The following is a 25267-nucleotide window of genomic DNA, read 5'->3' on the forward strand; positions in this document are numbered from 1 at the left end:
TGATGATGATGATGATGATGATGATGATGATGATGATGATGATGATGGGAGTAGTATTTTTTCAAGAAAAAATACATTAAACAACTGAATTAAATTGATGTGGAACTAGGAAAAAACAAGGAATTAGATAAGCTGGTTATTTTTAGTTATTTTTAATTTATTTTTTTTCCTTTTTTGTTCCCAAGTCCTGTGCTGTTACCCATGACATAATCATCTAGTTAAATATTTTCTTTTTCTGACTCCTAAGGTGCCTTTTGCCCCATCCTCATTGTTTGTACCAGACCTGATGAAACTGTCTTCTTCACTTACCTTACCAGCCACTTACATCACCTTGCAGCTGTCTACATAGACCTTTTTCCAAGCTTGAGGCTTAATGTAGACTTGGAACTTCCAAGGGCAGCGGTACCAGGTGTCCAAAATCAGAGACTACCTCAAAGTTTTATCTTTTGAGCACTGTAAACTCATGGTAAAAAATTATATGTATTGTGTTTAAGTGTAAATAACCCCCCTGTGATTTCTTTAGTCGTGGGCTTAGGGGTTTTTTTGGTAAGGAGGAGGGGGTGTCAAAGGTTTTTCTTGAGGTTAGTCTTTTTAGTGTCTTCATCTTTGTTTTAGTCAAGATAACATTTGAATTTAAAATTTTTCTAGAATAAGCCTATTTGAAGTGTGTGCTATTTCCTCAATTATTTTCAAACATTGCCTCAATTTTATTTTTATAGCTGGAGTACAGCTCATGTATGTTTTATTCTCACATTGTGCACAGATGCTTGTATTTCTACTCTTTTCCTTGATGATTTAGGAATGCATTAGAAACAAAAGAATCGATCTCACTGTTGAATAGTTTTCAAAGTCAAGAAAATACTGTGCATAATTTCCTTAAAGGAGTCATAGTGAAGTAATGTTTTTGTTTTCTGTTTTTCTAATGCAGTAGAAATCAAAGATGGAAGAGAAAATCAAATTTGGTATTTGAAAATATCAAAACTAGCATTGGCTTTTGCAATTATCCACTCGAAACCACCAGGGAAGAGTTCCAAAGAATATACTGAGCATCTTGCCAAAACTCTGTCTGAACAAGATTTTGGATGGAAGTGGAAAGTTGAAGTGCTGGAAGCTGAAGTTCTTCGATTAAGACAAGAACTTCTTTTGAACCGGATCTGTCCAAGATTCTGCTTGGTAAATAGTAAGTTTCTTAAATAATTTCTGACTATGTTTCAGTAGCAGGGAGCCAAAGAGCTTTCATGTTGCCTGTAGCAGTTCTTTTACCTAGATATGACAGTCTTCAATGTACAGCTTTCTGTTTTTTTCCAAAGCTCTGAAGTAGTGGAACACTTAATTGATTTGTAATGGGATTGTGCTTGAGAATTTGGTCCTTAAGCAAAATTTACATATTTAACCTTCAGAATCAATATGTATTATACAGAATAATTGCAGCAAAAATTGTCAGTACAAAATGTTACTCTACAACCTTGGAGATACTAGTTTGTAAGAATATTGATGTACCCTATTTATATTTGGAACATGTCTTAAAGACATCTTGCATATTTTTTAATGACTTTACAGATGTTTAAAATCTGAATTTAAGCCTAATGTGTTGGAAGTGCTAATCCCTAATATGTATAACAGGAAGGTTGGGCAGGCAAAAAGACTGTATGTCTGCTGATTCTCTTAATGTATTGAGACTCTGGATGGGTGGATGGGTTTTTTTATGGCATATGATAAAATATTGTGAGTCTGATATTGTAGGACTCAGGAAGGAGGCTGTTAGTTAAAGAAGATGAAAAAAAAAAGAAAACTAAACCAGATGGGTTCAAACAGCACTGTTTCTCTAACTCGTGCATGTGGAATGAGTCATGCTTACTCCGAGAGATCAATGGCACAGAGTGAGCTTGGAAATCAGGCAGTGGAGAATGTCTCCAGGTTCTGGGAAGATGTTTCCCTGGGAGAAGGAAGTCAAAATGCTCTGGGCTGAAAGAGAGAGTTTGCTGTGGAGGGGATCACTAAAATCAAGATGAATAGTTGATTTATGACTCGAGATTTTTAGAAGTTTCCCTCATAGAAAACTTGATGAGGCTTTACCACACTGCTTTTGTACTGAAACAGTAGCTTCTTTATTGCCTTGTGAGATTTCTAGTTTCTGACTTTTACTGGTGGGGGGATGCATTATTAGACTTTAGCTAGAAGCTCTAATGATTTATTTATTTAATTTTTATAATAGGCTTTTCTCTCTAGAGAAGTGATTTAATGACTGTGCATGCTTACTTATTGTTTATGTGTCAGTTCTCTGCAACCTGTTCCAAACATGAAGTCTAAAAGTAACTTTTAGAGAGATTTCAGGAGATATTTGTTAACATCTAATGTCTGATGAGGATATTCTAATTGTGGATTAAGCAGAACATAGTAAACACTAATCAATTAGCAAAACATAGCAAATAAGACCAATTCATCTGCAACTACTGTGTTCTAAGTCTGGCTTTTGAAAGATTCTTTAAATTTTAGTTGTGAGAAGGGAAGAGAAAAGCAACCATCCCAGGCAGATAACAGCCCTTGCAAAGGTGGTTAATTTTCATTGCCCTGGTCACAGTGAAGTTTGTTCACAGATATAAAATGTGTTAAATCTTTTGTAATTTTAGATGTCTACAGCTACACTAAATTTTCTGCGCTTTCTTTACCTGTTCAGGGAAATAACAAGCTTACTCTGCAGTTTAGGGTTCACTTGACCCATTGCAATATTCACTAATATGGATGTGGGGAATTGTCTGGAAAATTCAGTCTGCATTCTGCTAGTAGTAGTCTGACAGGCTTAGAAAAAGTGCTATGATTCCCAAATCACTTAAGTAAGCTGCTCTTCATGGATAGCTTTTTTAAGTTTTCAGTGTCTCAACATATCTGACCAAGTCTAGTTTTTTAGTGAAGCCAAACTTTAATTTCGTTCTATTTTTAGCTAATGGACTCATAAATAGTAGAGATGAGTATCTGTTGTCCATAATCCTTCTATATTTCTTGATTTCTCTGGAGTTCAAAACCAGCACCCGACTGGTTTGAAGGATTAGTGTGTAGCTGCTTTTTCCTTGAAATGTTTATTTTTGTGACTACAGTGTTTATAAACCTGTTAGACAGAAAACCTCTTGACGTATGAAATACCTGTGGGAGTTCACATCAACCCCAGCTGTATCACACACTGTCCGAGAAAAGTAGGGCATAGTCTTCCCCTTCGGTTTCTCTTAACCACTTGAGTGTAAGAGCACGAAAATATGTGGAAAATCTGAACTGAATAGATTTCTTCATGCACGTTTTCCTTAGCATTGAAAGGACACTTTCAAATTCTTGGAGTGTAACTTTTGAGATGGCCATTTTTTTTATGATATTTTGTTCTTTTGACTCTTTGGGGTTTTTTCTCCTTTAATTTTGGTATGGCATGTGATCTCTTTTGATAATGGATTTGAGCCACGTGTTATTTTGGAAAGAGGATGTTCGCCATCAGATGTAACTGCTTAGTGGGCATTCATGATTACAGTGACATTGGAGACAAATACCCGGTCTCTTGCTTTCTGAGTAAAGTAAAATTGTTACTGATACCAGATGGGCTATCTGTTGGTGAGATCTATGCATTCCTCTGGTGATCGAGTTGGTGATATATATTAATAGTAGAGCACCTGTGGTTTATATATAAAGGAAGATGGTCGTAGGAGCAAAGCCCTCCTGAAATAGGGGCCACTACACCACTGACATCTTCTGCTGCAGGGAAAACAAAAAAATCCTTTCTTGTGTGTTGTGCCAGTTTTGAGATTTTTTTTCAAGCTCATGGAGATTAGAAGCTAGAGGTGGTTAGTGCTGAGATATGGAGGCACCAGGAGCTTGAATCTAAGTTGAGAAAAAAGGTGGTATAAGTGCTGTTTCATCCTATTCACTTGAAAGCTACTGTGGATCCATCAAGCCATTTGTACAGTTTTTTGTTGATGGTATATGTAGCCCGAGTCTACCACCTGATATCACACCAGAGACCTGCTCTTTAGGGATGAGGATAGCTAGACTTGTTCTGAGTACCAAATAATCTGCTGATATCATGGATCCTTTATCTCCTCTACTCATTTCTCCAGCCTCATTTTTGGAGTTGGTGTTCTGCTTAAAATAATGCAGCCTCTTAAAATGGTTTCAAACCCTCAGCTTTTATGTGGCTTTCTTGCGTTTTGTTTAACAACCCTGTAGATAAAAGAATGCCTGGGTTTCACAAAATCCACCAACAGAAAATCTCATGCAGTAAGGATAACATATTGTGTTTGTTTCTGCTCGTCCCTCTTTAGAATTGAAGAGTTTGAGTCCTTCAGCCAAGGTTTGCTTTGCAGCTGTATCTTCCCTGCTCTGCATTCTGAGTGTGAAAGCTTTCCTCTCCCACCTGCTGTTTGTAATAATAATAGTAGGTCTTTTCAGAGGCTTCAGGAATGATTAGAGACTGCCCACGGAGTTTTATTTCCCTGATGTGAGAAATTTGTGAGCCCTTTGAAGCTGTGATACCTGTTTTCCCTCTCCACATAAAGTTGCACACAGCATGGATGTGCAAACACATGAAGGAGAAAGAACAAAGAATGCATTTTTTTAAAGATATGTTGTCTAAATTATTTTTGTCCCATCTGAACAGTTCTTCGTTCTCAGAGACCCTTAAAAAGGTGCCTAACTTAGGGGGAGGAGCATGCTTTGCTGCAGGTAAACTGTTCGGTGGTGTGAGCTGTTACAGTTTAACGTGTTTATAAAATTGCTGTAGTGTATGTTCAATGACTGTGCTGTGTCTGCAAGTTCCTGTTCCGTTGCCTTTCTGAATACAAGGACTCTATTCCTTGATGGTGCTTTTGGCTGTATGTCAATCATCATCATCTGAGGAGGAGAAGCAAATCTTTTTGTAATTGTCTGTTCATTATTTTTCACCTTGATGATATTGTCCTGACAACTATGCCCATAAGTAGAAAAAAAGTCAAATTTCATATTAAATCAAAGTTTCCTGCCTTTCTTTGATTCAGATTGAAATTTCACAGTAAGGAGGATAGAAACTTCTTGGTGTTATTCCAAGAATAAGGATATAAAGTATTTGAGCCTTCTGTTGTCACTTTGCTTTGGGAGCTACATGAAAAGATAAAGGGTCTTACAAAGCACTGATAAATTGATAGATTCATGGATTGAAGCATCTGTCCTCTAAGACAAATTCCTTCACTGTTATCAGCTCATAAAATCAATGATCATATTGTTTCTTGGCAGGCTCTTTTAAAGAGCTCTGAAAAGCCTGCAGCTGTTACTCCAACTTAAGAAGGCATAAATGCAGTACTCTACACTTTTTTTTTGCCAAGCACATATTTTAAGAATGACAATTTAAAGGGTAGATATTTACTGCCTTGGTTGGTTTCAGCTGATGCTCTTGAAGGGTTCCAAATCAATTATCCAGGGTATACGTTTAACAAAACTTGTATCAAGTGTGTGTTCTCCCTTCCTTAGCTTCACCTTCAATCTTGGTTCATGTTATTCCCCTCTTATGCAGTGGGTAGACATAAAATGTCTGAACTGCTTGCTCCTCTAATTGAAATAAAAATCAGATTCTTTCCACACTGTCCCTTTCTAGAATTAGTTTAGTCTTCCTTTTATAGATAATTTACAGTAGAACTTCATCTGCCATGCCCTGAAGTCCCCTTCTGTTCTCAGCCTCAACAATAGCGTGTGGCTGCCAGTCCACCCTACTGTAGCGTGTGTTTAGGGAAACTTTGAACTCTGAGTCAGAATGTGATTAATGTGAATGTCTGATATTTAACTGTACCCTGAGGCTGTGTTTGACCTTGCAGGATATTCTATTTCCTGTGTCAAAGAAGCAACTTGTATCTCTTTTGGGAATAAGAGCCAGGAAAAAAAAATATTGTATCTCCTACTTCATTCCTTAACTTGGTGTGTTTCTTGAGGCATTTAGTTGTATACGTGGAAAAAGGGAGCAACTTCTTTTGCAGATTAGTATGAATGAAGACACTTCAGTCTCCTTTTTTCTTACTTCAGGCTTCTCAGACTTCCTGTGTAAGTAGAAGCATACAGAACTGGAACCAGCCCACTCAACAGCTGAAGTAAAACTGATTATAAACAATACCCAACTCCAATTTACCAGCAGCCTTGGTTTGGGTCATAGAATTCAGCCTTCCCTTCCCTTTCTGTTTCCCTGTAAGTCATGGCTTGGCTATTTCTTGCTCAATGGAAAGAGGCGGAAACTCTGGGTGTTCGTCTTAAAGCCCCAGCATTTCCTTGGTGGGCAAAGAGAGGATCAGATAAGTTCTGCTTTGATGGTGGCAGGAAAAGTGATGGCTAAATCTTTTCTGACTAATTTGATTTCAAATTTCTGAAAGGGCAAAACTCTCCATCATGACTTAATGTAACTTGTGATGTTTCCTCTGCCTCCTTACATTAAAAGGAGTGGCAAGAGAACATAATTGATGATAGATTTTGTTTAAGCTCATTTTCAAAGAGAAACCAATCAGATGAATTCAGAAAGGTCAGACCAAAACATGCAGAGTCCTTAGTGAATATGTTATCTGCAGCCTCATAAAGGAGTCTTCCTTGTTAGTGGAGATAGCAGCAGTCCAAATAATAACACATTAATCTATTAGGAGAAATTATTTCCCTCTCCAGAAAGTAGATTAAATAGTGTGAAATGTTTACATCTGCTGTGAGTAGCACTTAGCAACAATTTTAGTTCCTATGGCATGGTAGTAAGGTAGAGGACTATAGACTGGAATTACCAAGGTACCGTGGTATGTTTACGTAAAAGCTATTTCTTTAAGTCGGTATGTTTGAATGAGCTGCTGTTACAGATTGCTGTGTCCTGTCAGCACTTTCTCTCCCCTGGTATTTGGCAGAAAGCAAGAAATGCAAAAGCACGACAGTTGCAGAGGAATTGTCAGCTTCTGAGGGGTACCTTTGACTTCTTTCTTTGTGTGCCTTCCAAGGTGAGAGGATTCTCCACTGGGCAGCAGTCAACACTTAGTTTGGTGTTGCCATGGAAAACAGTTCTGATTATTTTTGTCTGGTGCTTAGGGATGTGATGTTTCTGCATAAAGACATTCTTCCTCCCTACATCTGCCTTTCCTCTCCCTCTCCGACAAAAAAAGAGTATCCCTCTCTCCATACAGATCCATAAGGGCAGCCCAGTGTGTCATCTCAACATTTTTTTCTCTAAGGCATAATGGGTGTCAGACAGACAGTACTTAAAAAATGAACTATCATTTGACATCTAAAGTGTACTAATGTACTCCCGTGCTTCTACCAGTGGAAATAATGCGAGTAGGCAGCATTGCAAGGAATGTCTCACAACCTAAAAAGTATTTTATTTTTTATGAGGAGAGCAGAGAATTGCGAACAGATCTGTGAGATGGCAAAAATGAAGTTAAATTGTGTTTAGTACAGATTTATAGGAATATGGCTCTTGCAATATGATGATGAGATAAATCTGTTCTCCATAATTGTAGTGACACAATGGGGAACTTTATGAAAGCTGAGGCCTTTTCAGGATAATTAAATAAGTTAATTTGCAATCTGGAGAAAGCACCAGCTGGAGTGTAATGATTCATTGAAATCTCAGAGTACTGCTCCTTCCATGGATAACAGGTCTGTTTTGGTTGTGGAAACTTTCTCCCTTTGAAAGCAGATGCTTTCTATCTTATCCATTGGCATTGCTACAGCTGTTCTAAGCACATACTTAGGGTAAAGGGACCCAAGAAGCACCCTTTTCTTTCCAGATTTCTGTATAAGGAACCCATTCAGAGGCAAAACCAACCCAATTGTCCCCACAAGAGGAAATGTTTGTTATTATTTTATTAATTGCCTGTATAGATCCAGTTCCTCATAAGATGAATGGTGATTATTGGGAATAAGGTTCATAAAAGCAAGTGGGTTCATAATATAATATAGATTAATTTCTTTTCTTCTGGGTAACAATGGTAGTTTTGGGGAAAAATAAACGTATATGGTAAAAACAGGTTAAGAAGTGTGGCCATGGCAATTAGGAGCCTCTCACCAATAAATCTACTGTGGAAAGCTAAGGATCAGTCAAATTTTTCACTGGAAATACAGAATCACAGAATTGTTGACACTGGAAGGGACCACTGAAGTTCGTCTTGTCCAAGTCCCTTGTCAAGCATGGCCACCTAGAGCCAGTTGTGCAGGACACAGCTGTGACCAGGCACCTTCTGAATGTCCCTGTGAATGGAGATTTCACAACCTCTTTGGGCAGCCTTAACCTAACTCAAGCTTAGAATCTCAGTTCCTCAAGCAAATCTTTGTTTGTGTCCTTGTGTATATATGAAGAGAAAAACTAAGTATTTACACCATGTTATATTCAAGAAAAGAGGGGTTTTTTTAGGAAGGAATACTCTAGCTGATTTCTTAAGGAGTCCACTTTATTTCAGCCTTCATTTCATCCATGTCATTGGCTGATACTTCATGTCTCTTAGCAAAGCTCAGTTTGTTTTGCAGTGTGAAGCATTTTTAATAAGACATAATATTTCCAGTTCAGTACCACCAGTTCAGACCTGCAGTCTATAGGTAACATTAATTCACTTAATATCTTGAAATATCCCCTATCTAGCTTAGAAATCAAATTTCAGTCATGTCATTGAGATGGTCAATATTGTAAAGACTGTCAGATCTTTTGTCATATTGCTTGATGAGCATTAACTGACCCAGATCCGTGTTTGTCACCTGATTATTTAGCCTTTCATATCTTTACTGCAAGTATTCTTTATTTGACTTGAACTACAAAAGACTTGTGCTGTCATCTACAGAAATCCCCTAAAATGAATGTTTATATCCTCGAAATCCTTCTCAGTTCTTACTGAATTCTAAACATTTAGATGCTTTATGTTAGCAAAATCCTTAACAAATTGAAGTATATGCTTCTAAGCCTTCAGAGAAGCATTTATTCCCTGGCATTGAGCGATCCATTGAGAATTTTAGATACTCAATCCTATATTCATTTCTGTGAAATTATTCCTAAATGGGATAAAGTATGTCAGCATGCACCTTAGCATTAAAAAGCATAAAAAAGCACCCTAGATTTAAACAGAGGACATTTTTTTTCCGAGGTGGTCATAAAAAAACATAGAAATGCAGATGAAAAGTGTGGGATACACGGCTTCTAAAATTTCTTCTTGGAGAATCCTAGAATCTTTTTATTATTTTTTCATTACTATTTCAGAATAGTGAAAACAGAAGTTTGGCTTGGTTTCAGGTCAGGACAACAGTGGTGTACCAAATATATGGCACGACATTGGGTTTGGGTTGGGTTGGGGGGGCTGTTTTTTTTCTCAACCAGCCAGCTTTGTTAGTAATGAAAACAGCAGAATAGAGACGTTACATATGAAGAAAAGGCATGTGGGTTTTTTAATAAGAGAATAAACCTGATTCATTGTTCATATAAAGTGCACTTCAAACAAACCAATCAATGAAGATTAAATGAGGAATAACCGATAGTCCTAAAAAATGCAGAAGTGGACATAATTTCACTTAGGTTTTCATTTCCTTTTAGAGGTTATTGACTGAACACCTACTTGGAAAGCAGAATGCAGTATCATCAAAGAGGTTTCCAAGATTGTCTCATTTTTAATTGTCTCTTTCTTTTAGAAATGGAACTGAGCCTGTCGAGTTTTAAGAGAACTTTAAATGTCTAATGTCATTGTTTTTGATTTTCAAGTGATAATCCATGCATATGCTCACACAGTGAGAGAGTATTAACAATGTCTAAAGCTTGAAACTGAAGTAATTTTTTCTTTGCAGAATTCAGATAATGTATTCACTTTGTTTCTTGCCTCTGCCACCTTCAAGCCTGTTTTCTGTTCTACAGTCCCTGTTGGTGGTGGAGCTGCAGGTATTAAGTTTTTCAAAAGACTGGAAGACCATTTTATCATTTTACAGCAAGTTCATGAGCTGAGGACCCTTCTTCAGTTTTTAAATGTTGAACTACATGTGGCATGTGACCTTCCTCATTCAAATGCTGTCTGGTCTGTGGCAGTACACAGGTGTCTAAGAAAGCATCTTTCACCACCCCTGCTCCTGCTACAGGCTGCCTCTCAACCCACGTTAGGGATGAGAGAATGAATTTGGGAGATGGGGTTGATTTTGGTGTTTACCAGAGCTCTACTTCCTCAGGACTAGCTGAAGACTCCCCATTCTCTAATCATGAGGCTGGTTGGCACCTCTCTGCCCTGACAAAAGCCTCTGTGTTTTGTGGTCCCACTGCAGAATGTACATGTGAGTTCTAGTGCCTGTACACCTTGCTGACATACTGTACACAGTTTGCAAGTCACTTCCCTGTCCCTTAACGATTTCTGGTTTTCAGGCCATGATCTTTCTGCAGTGGTGAGTATATTTAGAGGGATGTCAGTTCTTCAGCCTTTGCACCCCAAGGCTCTTCTTGTGACCATATCTTGCTTTGCTTGGGGCTCAGGATCTTGCTTGTTTTTTCAGCTCAGAATCTTACAGTAGTAAGGAGCTAAAGTCCTAAACAGGAATTAAGAGTTTAAATGTTTCCTGAATCTTATGTGACATATTTAAGAAGGCTACAAAATTGCTCATGACCAGATATTTAATTACTTATATAAAGGCATTGTAAAATTTTGTGATCAGTTTACATACACTAAATTTTCATATTTCTTGTTCCAATATATTTATAGTCAAATGTTCTTGAAATTACTGTTTAAAGATTCTTGTTAGTGTGAGGCAAGCTTAATGCTGTTTGGTTTTTTTTTCTGTACTTGATAACCACATGGTGTGAATGTCATACTGCTTTCTTCTTTAAATAATAGGTCAGTACAAAGTCATTAGTTTAGCTTCTTTCAAGAAATAAATTATAAGCTATTTCTAGGCATTTTGAGGGAAATAATAAATATTGCCTGGTGGGTTATTTATTTATCTTGTTTTAAAGATAACTACCATCTCCCCAGATGACTAGAACATATAAACGAGTAAACATTTTTAAAGCATTTTGTCTTACTCATTTAACTGGGAATATGCTGATATTGGGGACTGTAACACGGTTTTCTGGAATCTCATCATGGGACAGGAGTTTGATATGTCAGTGAATAGAAACCCAAGTGTAAATGCAGCATTGTCTCCTGCTGGAAGGAGTGTTTCATTGAACATGGTATCTCTTTTATTTGAGAACAGCTTAAGTTTGGTTCCTGTGGATCTTGCTGTACTATCCTTCTATTTTTCTTCTCCTTTCTTCTCCTTTCTTTCACCTCTGCTATTTTTTTTCCTTCCACAAGAGAATCAGTGAACATACATATGGATTTTTTGCACGTAGTTCTTGCTTTCTTCTTTTGACTTCTGGCATTATATCCGCATGAGCAATTTTCATGTTGCCCCGTGGGATTAAGAACAGGAATAAAATAACCTCATAGTGGAACTCATAGTAGATGGATTCCCTAGAAGGGCTTATTTTCCTTAAATGACACCAAAACCAACTTTCAGGTTTTTTCTTCTGGAATGTGTTTTGCTCAAAACCCTAGGGAGAGAAGACATGAGGGATTGGTGGCTGTTCATGGGAAGCATGCTTTGCTTCTTTGCTTGCTTTCCAAGTTTGGGCCTGCAGGGCATTTGGAAACAGTGTTATTCTGTAAAATGCTAGGCTGGCCTTAAAAGCCCAGCTTTTCCTATGTCCTGGAACAAGCAGTTGATTTCCCTACAGTTGGCCCTTTCATTTTGAGTCAATTGTTATGAATCCTGTGCGGTTCAAATACCTCTGAATGTTAAAGGCATGAAATTCATCAATAAATAAATAAGCTATGTTTCCAGTTTTGATCTTGGTAGCACTGCTGTCATTGGATGATCTGGTATATTTTCAGGGATTAAAGTAATGGTCAGAATTCAATTTGAAATTGTAAATTTAATGAAGTCTGTATAAAAATTTTTGAGTAGTGTTTTATTAGCGCACAGAACATTCTGGATTGCTGCCTGGGGATATTTTCTGTGTTAAAAATGCTTTCTTTAACTTGCTATGAAATGAAACATTTATTTCCTTTTAGACCAAACCAACTATAAGCTCTTTTATTAATTTAAGAATACAAAGAGAGAGGAGTATGGTATTGCTTTGAATCCTTGTGGAAAATATGAAGAGTATATAGAAGTTTTTTAAGAGAGGACAAGCAATTTGTGGCTGTGCCCTGGTAAGCAGAGCAGAACCAGATGGGGTTCTAGCCTTGCCTTGTGGCATCAAGATGTTGATGTGCATTGGTCTTCCACTTCACTGCTCTTGCTTGTTTTGTGTGATCTTTTTGCATAGGTTGCATGTAGAACAGGTGTCTGTTGTCACCTAGTACCGTGTTTATGCCAAGAGGTACTGTCTTAAATGTATTTAATGTGAGAAATGGGATGAAAGAGATTCTACAGTAGTACACAAAAGTAATTCATTGGTGTGAATGCAATGCATACCTTCTGTAATGTAGTTTGGCTGTCTTTGAAGAAGATGAGATAGATGGTGACTGGAGAAGCTTTTGATTCTGAATGTTTTTCTCTTTTAAATAATAAAAAAATCAAGTGTAATGTTCTGTTCAGCTTTGACTCTGTTAGAATTCCTTACCTGACTGGGGAGAAAGAGTACACATAAAGGAGAATATCTTATTTGATGCAATTATAGTAACAGACCTTCACTGTCTTTTAAAAGCAGTCAGAGTTCTTGAGAGTAAAAGTAGTGAAAATGTTTGGGGCACCAAAAATTTACATGCATTTTCTTCCCTGGGAATTAATGGGAGTATAGATATTCACTTAAATGGTTTGTGTTATATTTGTCTAAATTATATATGTGAAAACTTAAAATCCCTGATAGTTTGAAAAAATTGCTGTAAACATAAAACACCTTGTTCACAAATAGACACTATCTTGTGAAAGTTTTGACTTTAATTTAAAAATATCATCATCTTTGACAGCTAAATTCTAGTCAGGGGAAGTTCTTGGGGAGCAAAATACATGTGTAATATGTGATTTTTGCCCGAAAGCACCTTCCATAAGTGTACATAATGAAACATTGCACAAATGTAACTTTCACCTTTGCGTTTCAGGAAAACCAGGTACCTCTGCTGAAACTCTTCTGAATCAAGAATCTATAAACCCTACGAATTACTCAAGCCAGCTAGAAGACTCTGGATGTGATGTCTCTAATGACTCTGCATTTGATTCTTTAGGCATAGCTTCAGATTTTCACCAATCTGAGCATAATGTCAAAGTTCCCCCATTGAATCTTTGCCATAGTAGCAAGGAGCGATCTCTGACTGCTCCAGTACAGTTTTTGCAACACTTGCTTGAAATAAGAAAACTGTCAGAAGGAGGAATTCTTCAAGCAGATTTCTCACAGCTTGAGAATGATTCTTTCACCATATGCAATTCAGTGTCTCAGTTACTTGATGGACTGACTGTTTTTTACAAGAGTCCTAAATTTCCAGTTTCGAATTTTCTTACTGAAGCAGTTTCTGTTTTGGTCAGTTTAATAACTGATACTAAACTATCTAATCATGTTTTAAAAAAGTGTTTCAAGAAGCTGGAAGAATTTAAGAAAAATCTAATTCAAATTATTTTAAGAAACAGCAGTGTCAATAGGGTAAGTTTAAAATATCTTCCATCTTTCCTACCCCACATCAGTATAATGGAATATTCTTCTAGTTTTATGCACTTCTTAAATATCAGTTGACCTTATTATATTTTGAAGAATACCACTTTGAGATTTTTGTGATTGTTCTTTTTTGTGATATGGGCAATAAATGCTCTAAAGCATTTGAAAGAGTTCTTGTTCATGCATGCAAGAAGTTCTATCTTGTTCCTGAGTATAGGTCTTTTAAGAATGGATAAAAAGGCAGTTAAAAGCAACTTTATAGAAAATATGAGAGAAAAACACATTGTTTCTCTTGCTGAAGATGTATTGTAGATATTCACAAAGTAATGAATATACAATTATTTTTATTCTTTTTTGACCACCTAGATAAAATAGGTTGGTTTACTGCAGAAGGTCTGTCACTCTCTAGATATTTGCAAATTTCTGTTTTAAAAATAGGTCAGCAAATGAGTGAAGAATTCAGAAACAGCATGTCTCCAACACAAACAGTAAATAGCACTTCCTTGCATTTTGTTTGTACACATCAGCCAGTGCTGTTCCATGTATCATCTTGTTATTTTCCTCATTCAACTGAAATATGCCCAACCTGTCTTCATAAGATGCCCCATAAGTAGTGGATTCCGTTGCCTGTCTTAGGATTTTTGGTTTTCATTCTGACTTTTAGAGTAACTTGGAACAGACATGATGGTGGTATTGTCTGATGTACCAATTTAGTCCCCATGTATGCAACTGCACTATCATTATACTAAATGAGAATCCCCTATAATCCTTGGAACCTAAAGAATGCTGACGAGGTACTAGGTGCCTATTTTAAGGTGTGCTCCAAAGTTGTCTTTAGACATGTGCTGCACGTGTGGATGGATGTACCCATTTTCCTTAATTTAATGTGAATCCCACTGTGTATTGACTATTTACCCCAGAACAGAAACATCAAACAAACATTATTACCAAATTAAGAGGGAGTTGGCTGGGAAGGATATACCTGTATTTTGGTTAGAAAGCATTCAGAATGAAATCTTTCCAGGACTAGAGCCTTGTGTCTCTAATACCAGAATGCATTCCATTTCAGTGTCACCACAGTGTGATACTTAGTTTTTAGCTAGAGGTGTCCCTGGCCAGTATTTTGAAAGAATGTGTCTTTACCTTCCATTTGTGTGGCATCAGGAATGGAGTCATACAGGTGTGACTCCTCTTATTTTTTTGTGTGATCGCTAGATACAGAACAAAGAGAGTTTGAGCAGTCCTTCATTGAGGACTTTTTCATAGTTGATGATGTCCAGTGTTTCCACCCTTTCCCTTCTTCTGCCCTAATGGGAAGTCAATAAATAATTAAAGCAATGTTAATTGTAGGAGAGCAATCAAGAGGTTATTCGGAGAGGGATTATTTGTTGATTGGAGGAACCTGGCAAAGTTTAAGTTAAGTGAGAGAAAATACCCTGATAGATCAGGGATGTTTCAACTCTGCAAAATGCTTTTTTAAATCATTTGGAGTATGTCCACATAATTTGAAAGTGACATATTTTCTCTGAATAACTTCACTAAAACAGATGGCTTTTTATGCGATGCGTTATATCTCACTTCCACCAAAATATTGACTTAACAGTCATTACTGTGGGCAGCCATTACCTGAATCAAACAGTTGAGTTTAAAATTGTGTAAGCCAATTACTAAGATATAATTGTGGAGGTTCCAGATTTCTAGGGGAACAGGAAAAAGTTGTGTGTAGTAATTGCAATGTTTATAAAGATCAGTTGAAAAATCCTTTTAGAGATTTGGTTTTCTTTAAACTGAATTGAATATGGAAATAAATATGCAGAATTCAGAATTAGTAGTATTAGTTGTATAAATAATTCTTCATATGCTGTGTACCAAATATCTCGCAGGGACCCTTTATACTTCATTTTTAATCATCACTGTTTACTTAAGTGGTGATTGAACTGTCAAGATTATATGTTTAAAATAAAATTACCATTAGTTACAAGGCTGTCATCTGGAAAGAGTGGCAAGCTGTGTGAATTTCAGTTCCAGAAGATGCCTAAATCCCTCCACTATAAAAATATTAAGAATTTTGTTGTATCTAATCTTACTGCCAAAAAGCATTTGTATAGACAGCCATCGATACAGCTGTATAGTATTTGACACAACTTTACCATCCTCACCTATAAAACTGTCAAGAGCTTTCAAGGACAAAGGGCTGTGAGAAATACCTTCAAAAAGTAAACAGAAAGCAAAGAGGCTGTGGATTACACTTAATGCCTCATCTTCAAAAGCAGTCTCAGCGTTTTTCAGAGCAAGTTAAATAACTTAAAAAAACTTTGAGAATTGGAAAAGAGATAATTATCTCTGCATTAGATGTAAAGGAAGACAAACAGTAGCAGAATTACTTGCTGTAACTGTTGAGTCCTATTGTTTGAGATGTTTCTAATTATAAAGCATTGGAAGCTGTAGGAACAAGCAAAGACGTACTCAGAAATTTTTTTTCTGGATTCAGTTGCCTAAAGCTGTGCACTTTGGATACAGTGTTTGGCCTGAAACTCCAAATTGACATGAGTATTGAAAGGACAAAACAATAAGTCTATCAGTTAAGGTATGTGAGGTAAAATAAAAGGTAATATTACTTAAAATACAAAAATTATTTCAATAAAAAAACTTCAAGTAACCTCTTGAATTTCCCTTTCCTTTCAAATGGACTCTACTACCTTCAAATGGACTGTACAAAACATGGGAAAACATTTCCCATGGAAAACTCTGGTAGAAGCTATGGTATGTAATTACAACTCCTAACAAATTACTTTGTCACTTCTCCTTCAGAGAGGAAGCACCAGAACATTTTTTTCCTTAATCTACCCATTTGGAATTTGACAACACCTATCTCCGTCCACCTCCACAGGGACACAGCAAATGTGCATTTCTCCTGCTTCTGGTTACATCACTCAGTCACTGATACTGAAAGATGCCTGTTCTACTGAGGTTTGTCTCTGTTATCCAGGATGTGTTGGAACAGGGGATCATTTCTCCTATAGCAGAAAAATGCAACAGTCAGAGGCATTGGGGATTCCCAGCTTGCTCTGCTGCTTAGAATAGCATATGTGGTTTATATTTCTGGTGAAGGTTTTGCACAGCTCGTGACAGTAGGGCACTTCAGAGACAACATCCTGGAGCCTGCCTAGAAGCCTGCTGTGGTGAATCTGGGCTGGCTGTAGTTTCATAGTGTATAGAATTAGCTTTAGAAGTCAAATCCATACAACAGAAATTAAGGTGTTTCATACACCTTAATATAACAGAAATTAAGGTGTTGTATATACAGCTATGTGAAACTTCAAGACAGTTATTGTTAAGGAATCCAGAGTCTCATTTGTTACTTTGGAGATAGAAGAAAAATAGTTTTATCTTTGGCTTCTTTCAGTGCAGTTCAGCTATGTTCAAAGTTACCATGGCCAAATACAGTCACAGGGTGCTACATTACATGGGTTTCTGTGTGTGACCCCTAGTGGTGCCACTCTAGCTTAGCATTGAAGACAATTTAATTCACTGATTTTACTTCTTTTAGGTGCAACTGATGCTGCAATTTGGAGCACGGCTAATTATGTATCAAAAGATCAATTATGTAATCAATTATGTAGCAAAAGATCCTGGTCTTCACCCTGGGTTCTGTACAGAGCTCTGTGTCTGTTTCTTGGAGGTCTTGTTTTAAGGAGTTAATCAAACCACAAACACTGCCTTTAGGATTCTAGAATAAGGTTGAGCTATATTGGGCTCCTGTTCAACAAATACCTCATGCCTCTGACCCATCTCACTCATAATCTCTTTCAAACAAGACCCTTTCAAACAGAAGGAAGAGAGATGTGTTTCAGGGATATGTCATTTTTTACATCTCATGCTGTTTAAAACATCACTACTGACTTTTAAGAGTCATGAATTGCCTGCTCCATTCAAAGAGCACACACAGAAAAAAAAAGATTATTGATATTTCCTTTCTCTTTTTTTAACCCTTTTCACTTTTGGAAATTGGCTACCCTACCTTTAGGGTAGTTGTTTTGAAGTTATTTAGCATTAAGAGCATCTGGATGTACACTGAGATGTGAACGTAGTCTTTAGGAAGTTCTCTTATCCTATTTGGGACTTTACTGCCCATTTTCATTTTTCTCTCCTGTTTCATCTGAAAGTCTTTATGCAGAATTTTGCAAGTGCTCAAAATATTACTGTTGATATATTTAGCAAAAGAGGAAATGCAAGAGTTCTGAGTAGTAGTTTAATGCCTTTACTGGGTATTTATGTGAGAAATAATTCATAATTCTTTGTGAAAATAACAAGTTGAAATGTAGTACAGAGAAAAGCAGAAAGAAAAATGTTTGAATCTCATTGGCAATTATATAATGAAATATATGGAAGTGTACCTGTGGAGTTGAAAACAGTGCACATTAATCAGAACCCTGGCTTTGAATCTTGGTAGTGAAATTTGTATGAATCATTAATGACTGAATTTGCCTGGAAGAGAGTAATCATGAAGTTACTCTGATGCTTTACTATATGCAACAGTATTCATTTAATACATGTTCCAGCTAGTTGTGCGTGACAATAAATTCCTCCGACTGTGTGTAGTTTGCACAATCTGTTGTCAGCCAGGACTGCCTTAACTCATCAGTTTACAAGAGTTTTGTCTGCTTAGGGACAAATAAGATTTAAAAATAGTTATTCATGTCACTGGTGCTTTTCAAATGTAAAATTAGTGGGCTTCAGTTTTCCTAAATTAGTTGAGTCCCAAGGGGACTGTCATGGGTACATTTTCATCAGTCAAAGAATTTTGCCTATCTAGTGGAAGAACATTTCATTTGTATGAATATTAGAACAAGTTGTCTGGATTTTAAGGTCTAGTAAGGGTCAATGTTTGAATCTCTTGACTGTTGAATTAAATTTTCTCAGCAACCTGTTGTCTTATGTAGAGAGCTCTTTAAGTGGAACGTTAAGCAAAATCCATTGTCTCGTGAATCACTGCAGTGTAAAGCAAACGCCAAACTGACTGACTCTCATTTACTTCAGTAAAGTGGATCCCAGGAGCAGCTAGAGAGGAATGAATTAAAGAAAATTGTGTCCACCTTCCCTCCTCAGCCAGCCTCAGCTGATATACATCACACACTAAAGCTACGATTACAGAAGAGCTACAGGATGAAGTTAGCAGAATTTTCTTTTACCACGACGGGTGATGAGGGAGCTGGTGGAAGAGCTCCCCAAGCCGCTCTCCATCATTTACCAGCAGTCCTGGCTCACTGGGGAGATCCCAGATGATTGGACTTTGGTGAATGTCACGCCAATCCACAAAAAGGGCCAGTAGAAGGACCCGGGAAAGTACAGGCTCGTCAACCTGATCTCAGTGCCTGGCAAGGTTATGGAGCAGATCAGCCTAAGTGCAATCACACAGCACCTAAAGGATGGACAAGGGATCAGACCCTGCCAGCAAGGGTTAAGGAAGGGCAGGTCCTGTTTGACCAACCTGATCTCCTTTTATGATCAGGTGACCCACCTGGTGGATGAGGGGAAGGCTGTGGATGTGGTCTGTCTGGACTTCAGCAAAGCCTTTGACACCATCTCCCACAGCATACTCCTGAAAAAGCTGCAACCTATGGCTTGGACAGGGGGACTCTCTGCTGGGTTAAGAACTGGCTCAAGGGCCGGGCCCAGAGAGTGGTGGTAAACGGTGCTGCATCCAGTTGGTGGCCGGTCACTAGTGGTGTCCCCCAGGGATCAGTGTTGGGCCCGATTCTAATTAATGTCTTTATTGAGTGTACCATTAGGAAATTTGCAGATGACACTAAGTTGGGGGGGAGTGTCAAGCAGCTGGAAGGCAGGAGGGCTCTGCAGAGGGACCTGGACAAGCTGGAGAGATGGTCTTTATTCCAACGAGATGAGGTTCAACAAGGCCAAGTACCAAGTCCTGCACTTTGGCCACAACAACCCCCTGCAGCACTACAGGCTGGGCACAGAGTGGCTGGAGAGCAGCCAGACAGAAAGGAACTTGGGAGTTTGGATTGACAGGAAGCTGAACATGAGCCAGCAGTGTACCCAGGTGGCCAAGAAGGCCAATGGCATCCTGGCCTGGATCAGAAACAGTGTGGCCAACAGGACCAGGGAAGTGATTCTGCCCCTATACTCAGCACTAGTGAGGCCACACCTTGAGTCCTGTGTCCAGTTCTGGGCCCCTCAGTTCAGGAAGGATATTGAGGTGCTGGAGCAGGTCCAGAGAAGAGCAGTGAGGCTGGTGAAGGGACTTGAGCACAAGTCTTATGAGGAGAGGTTGAGGGAGCGGAGTAGTTTAACCTGGAGAAGAGGAGGCTCAGGGGAGACCTCATCACTCTACAACTTCCTGAAAGGAGGTTGTAGGCAGGTGGGGGTTGGTCTCTTCTCCCAAGCAGCTATCAGTAAGACAAGAGGGCATGGTCTTAAGCTGTGCCAGGGGAGGTTTAGGTTAGCTATTAGGAAGAAATTTTTTACAGAAAGGGTAGTCAGACATTGGAATGGGCTGCCCAGGGAGGTCCCTGGAGGTTTTTAAGATGAGACTGGATATGGCACTTAGTGCCATGGTCTAGTAACCGTGGTGGTAGTGGATCAAAGGTTGGACTTGATGATCTTGGAGGTCCTTTCCAACCTGGCTGATTCTATGACTCTGTGATTAAGACAAAAAAAAATTTATTCATGGTTTCCAACCTGCCTGTAATGCTGTTTGCTCAGCACCATCTCTTTTCCTAATAACAAATATTGTCATTGCCTGTTTTTGTGCAAGTAATTAATTAGTATTCAGGGTATTATGGATTATTTCCATTTGGAGAAGAGAAAGGATGGAGTAGGCCTTTGCTGTTCTTTTGGTTTACAAATGAATTATGTAGGGACCCTTAGTGCAAGATTACAAAAGTTCTTGTTTTTGTTAAATATGATAGGAAATATGTATCAAAAGTTGTATGTTTCTTTCCTCTGCCCCCAGTCTCTCTCCAGTGAATGCTTTCTGTCAGAGCTCTCTTCCTGTAGCTTCACATTAGCAGTGTCATTTTACTTCTTTGGCATCTCTCTGATATTTGCAGATGAGACCATGTGGAACTGCAGCGTCAAAGCCCATCCCTCAGCCTATCACTTAACATACCTGGGTAAAATAATTTGAATTCTATCTAGGTCTTGTTTTCTGTTATCCTAGACATGTTTTTGAACAAAAGGACCTAAAATTGTTCCATTTTTTGATCTTGGGCATGCCATAGTAGTTTGTTTTTCAAAGGGGCGATAGGACCACCTTAGCTCCAACACATCATTACTTATCCCAGCTCTTAAGTTCTATTCTGGTTACTTTCAGGCCACTTTTAGCACTGTTCCTGCTGTAATGATTGTCTTTCTCTTCATGGAAAAATTCAGTTTGTTGATGTTTGGGTTTTTTTTTTCCTTAGGGGAAAATTACCTCTTGCATCCTTTAATTTTTGAGGGCAGCTGTATGTCCCAAGGGGTTTTTGATAGTAGTCCTTAAGCATAGCTTTAAATGTATATACATACTTTAATAATTAGAATCTTAGGGTTTTTCTGTTCTTCTACCTGTTTACTAATGAAACTTTTCTCACAGCTTGAATTTGTCATGCTTCTCTAAAAAGTATGTTTTATGTGCCCAAGTAGGGTGTGTGTTTGTGTTAGGGTGATAGGATAGAAATTAAAAGTAAGCTCTGTGCTGTATATTATCTACAGACAGTTGCAAAAACAGTTGAGTATTCCTTGCTTGCCTTTTTAGTGCTCAGCTCCTGAAGTGAAATCCACAACCCTAAAAAAGGTACCTCTGTGCTTTGTAGGCATGCATGCCAGATACTTGGCATCTCTGAGTGGTATTCAAAGTAGCTCACACATTGTGGGCAGGAGAAAAAGAGTGAAGGATTGGGAAATAAACATCTGAAATCCGTTTTCATTTGCAGGAACTGGCTGTAAATCTTAGGCACTTAAATGAGACATTTATTTATATTCCTGCTTCTTTTTAAGGATGACCCATTCACTCTTTAGTTTAAAAATCTAAAAGCTAAAAAATACTAGTTTTCTTTAATTTATCCAATGACTTTTTCTAAGCAGATGAAAAATTTGAATCCATATTCTTCTGCTCTGAGCAAACTCACACTTGTTGCATACTGTCTTCTGTATCCATTAATATAGTTTAGCAACTCGGCATCAGCAGATGGATGTGCACTTCTTCAACTCTGCAAGGCTTCTGACTACGACTAGTTAAGAAGGAAGAATCAAGAGTAATATAAATTTTAATCTCCCAGGTCTGGAAGACTGTGCATCTAGAGCTCCTCCCTGATAATCAATAGACTATTTACAGTAGTTATTAAAAAAATGGGCAGCAGCAGCATTAGAGGTATCTGAGTGGCAGCTGTTGTGAATACTGTTTGTTTAACTGGGATTGATACTGTCTTTCTGTTGACAATATTTACTGGATCTAGCCTCTTGGATGAATTAGATATTTAGATGCCTAATTGATGAATCCCAAGAAGATGCAGATGTTCTTGATCTCTGCCAAGACAGCATTGTTTGAAATAAATTTATTGTTGAAGACTGATGCCAAAAGGATCCTAAGTGTCTTTAGTAGTTAGCTTAACTTTTTAGTACACCATTTTTTTGTACTTAGTCTTCAGATGAACTGATGACTTGTGTGTTTGCATGGTCACAAAGAAAGTGTTGGTTTTTCTGTAGAAGTGATTAGAGTGAGGTGATAGAGCAAGGTTTTAGTGTATGGAAATGGATATTACCATCTTGAGGTAGTCACTACATTAAACATGACAGTGAATTTTATTAATGGACATTCAGGTTGTGCTTTAGTTTTGGGTTGGTAGTTTTTGTTTGCTTGGTTTGCCTTTTTTGTCCTTGTTTAAAAAACACAGATACACACATGCACAGGACAGGACCTGTTATATGTATTATGTGTGTTTTATCCCATTAACTAGGTGTCATTGTTTTATATATATTAGCCAACTCGGGAGAATGCAAGGTGCTCAAAATGGGAAAGACAAGTTTTTATCCTATGCAACTGGAAGAAAAAAGTGAATTAAGTTTAGAATCAGAGAGTATTATTCTAACTGTAGCATTTCTAATATAACACACTCAGTGTTTGAAAGTGAAGGTTAAGTGGAAGTTACCAGGGTAGCAGTTTATCTTAAAAGCGTGCAAAGCTTTGTAACAAAGTTAAAAGAACAATTAAAGATTTAGAGATAAATTATATAAGATGCAACATGAGTTTACCAGAGATAGATTGTGGCCGAACAACGTAACAGCATTCTTTGTAAAATAAAGTGCATTTACAGATGTGAAATTTGATAGCTTTTATCTATCTGGTGTTCAGTAAAGCATTTGTTATGGAGCTCATACTAGAAAAATATTAATGAAACTGTAAAAGATGTTCTTTAATGTTTTTCATTTTGTTATTGGATAAAGAAACAGCTAGAGAAGTAGCAGCAAGTTGTGCTCTATACTGAGCATTTATACTTAACAGGAAGAGGAGGGAAAAGATTTGTGGATGTCAGTCAATCAGAGGGCATATTACTCGAGGGTAGTCCAGTCTCTGCAGGTGTGCTGGATCTTGTCCAAGTCTGTCATCCTTATGTCAACAGTAGCAGCTTTCCCTTGTGCTAGGAGGGAGGGTAAACACCTAGGAAATAGTCTGGGAAATTTGCTTCTGTTGGTGGCCTTTGTGGTGTTAAGAAACAGTAAAGAAAGGAAAAAGAAGGTTTCTGCAAGTGCATCTGTGCTTCACAGCAGTTTCTGTGGTCTCTCACCACTCCCCCTTGCCGATGTGGCAGCAGCAGCCGACTTGGCTTAGTTTAGCCTGTGGACAGGAGCAAGCAGATGCACTAATTATTGCCTGTTTCACTAGGGAAGTGATACTGGGTTGGAGCTGATCAGTGACTTGGAGAGTGACTTTTAGGCAGCCATGAAGAAATAAATTTAAGAAAGATATTTCCAGTCTGTAAGTAGAAGAAATTGCACCTTTACTTTCCCGGTCTGACGTAAAAACTTCATGGTCACTAATGATGACTTTGAGGAGTTTGTGTGGTGCACTTCGTTGGAGATCTTCCCTTCTCATTCCACAAATTCAGCAAGGCTGTACTTAAGTCAGTAAGTTGGTTTCTATTACCTCAGGAGTCCCTGACTCATCTCCTGAAGAGTTCATGTTTCGGTGTAGCCAGCACATTTCAGAGTCAGCAGCAGAGGACCGTCCTTAGCACCCTGTAACTCTAACCTTTGGCTCTCACCCCACAGCTTGCCCACGGGGCACAAACCTGATACTGACAGCTTGCAGCAGTGAAGCCAACTGATGGTCCTAGCAGAGAACATCAGGTTTGGAAGAGTGGAGAAAAGCATGAACGAGATTATGAAAGAGGGGATATTTAGGCTAGGTATTAGGAAAAAATTCTATACTGTGAGTGTGGTGAGATACTGGGACAGGTTGTCCAGGGAGGTTGTGGATGCCCCAACCCTGGCAGTGTTGAATGCCAGGCTGGATAAGGCCTTGAACAACCTGGTCTAGTGGGAGGTTGGTACTAAATTATCTTTAAGGTCCCTTCCAACCCTTAACACTCTATGATTCTTTGAAGAGATAAGGGCAGAGCAAGGGCTTAAGATGAGGCTTACGGAGCAAAGAGTTGAAGTAATACGTATCAAATCCCAAGACAGGAAGATAGGAGAAATAGTGGCACATGAACAGGAGGAGAGATAAATGACAAGCATCAATTTACAAAGGAAGCAATGTGACAGTAAGATAAGAGGTGCTAAAGTTCTCTATATAGAAGTGAAGCTTTTCAATTGGTACTGATGATTACGAATGGAAGTCAGGTTGGACTAAATGGGCAAAGGGCAAGGGTGATAGGAAATCAAAGGCAAAAGTATTGTTTTGTTTTTAACACCTCACAATTTGAGGATACCCGTAATAATTATTTGCCTTAGTCTTATATTGCCAGATACGCCAGTCACTTGGGGAAGAAAGCTGTTACTTGGCACAAAACCAGTAAATTAGCGAAACAGAAACTGAGGTGCGGTTATCATAGTTGCAAGGTGTAGTGAATCGTGCAACTCATGAAAGAATTAAACTCACAAATTTTGGATATCCATTATTAAAGAAAAGTCTAACACACTGATAAATGAATAATAAAAGAATAATTCATAAGTGGGTTTTTTTATCCTGTTTCCTGTGAAAGAGGGCTCATAGGAGTGTGCTGTCTGTTTTCCTCATCTGTCTTTCCCTGTACTAGTAACTTTTGATAGCTACTTTTGAAATCACTTGCAAAAAAGTGGAAGGTCAGTAATACCTTCAAGTAGGCTTTAAAATCAGTAGCTGGCTAGAGGAGATATCAAGTTAGTATGCTTGAGGTAAGCAGAACATTGACATTATATATTCTTTTTGGCAACAGCCGGGTCGACAATCCACACATCCTTCCCAGTTACTGTCACAGCATTGCTCTGTCTTGCTCTGCATCCTGAAAGCATGGGAAGACAGCAGAAATGGCAGTGTGGGAGGAGAGTTAGGGACAAATGATGCAGCGCCTGAACGGTGAACCAGGCTTCATTATTTTCTTGTTTCTAATAGTATATTTTTTACAATCTAATTTTCTAACTGCTTTTACCTGAGAATCTCTG

At 38.1% G+C, this 25267-nt stretch overlaps 1 protein-coding gene across 2 annotated transcripts in view; it reads left to right on the plus strand.

Annotated features, from left to right (window-relative positions):
* Positions 1-25267, plus strand: part of MEI4 (meiotic double-stranded break formation protein 4) — a 76745-nt gene that overhangs the window by 9079 nt on the left and 42399 nt on the right. For both annotated transcript variants that reach the window (XM_027645064.1, XM_027645065.1), the window contains exons 2-3: positions 929-1180; positions 13074-13609. In XM_027645064.1, coding sequence (XP_027500865.1) covers positions 929-1180; positions 13074-13609 — 788 coding nt within the window. The remainder of the gene's footprint in view (positions 1-928; positions 1181-13073; positions 13610-25267) is intronic.

The sequence above is a fragment of the Corapipo altera genome, unplaced genomic scaffold (genome assembly GCF_003945725.1).
Source record: "Corapipo altera isolate COAL_440 unplaced genomic scaffold, ASM394572v1 2, whole genome shotgun sequence".
NCBI lineage: Eukaryota > Metazoa > Chordata > Aves > Passeriformes > Pipridae > Corapipo > Corapipo altera.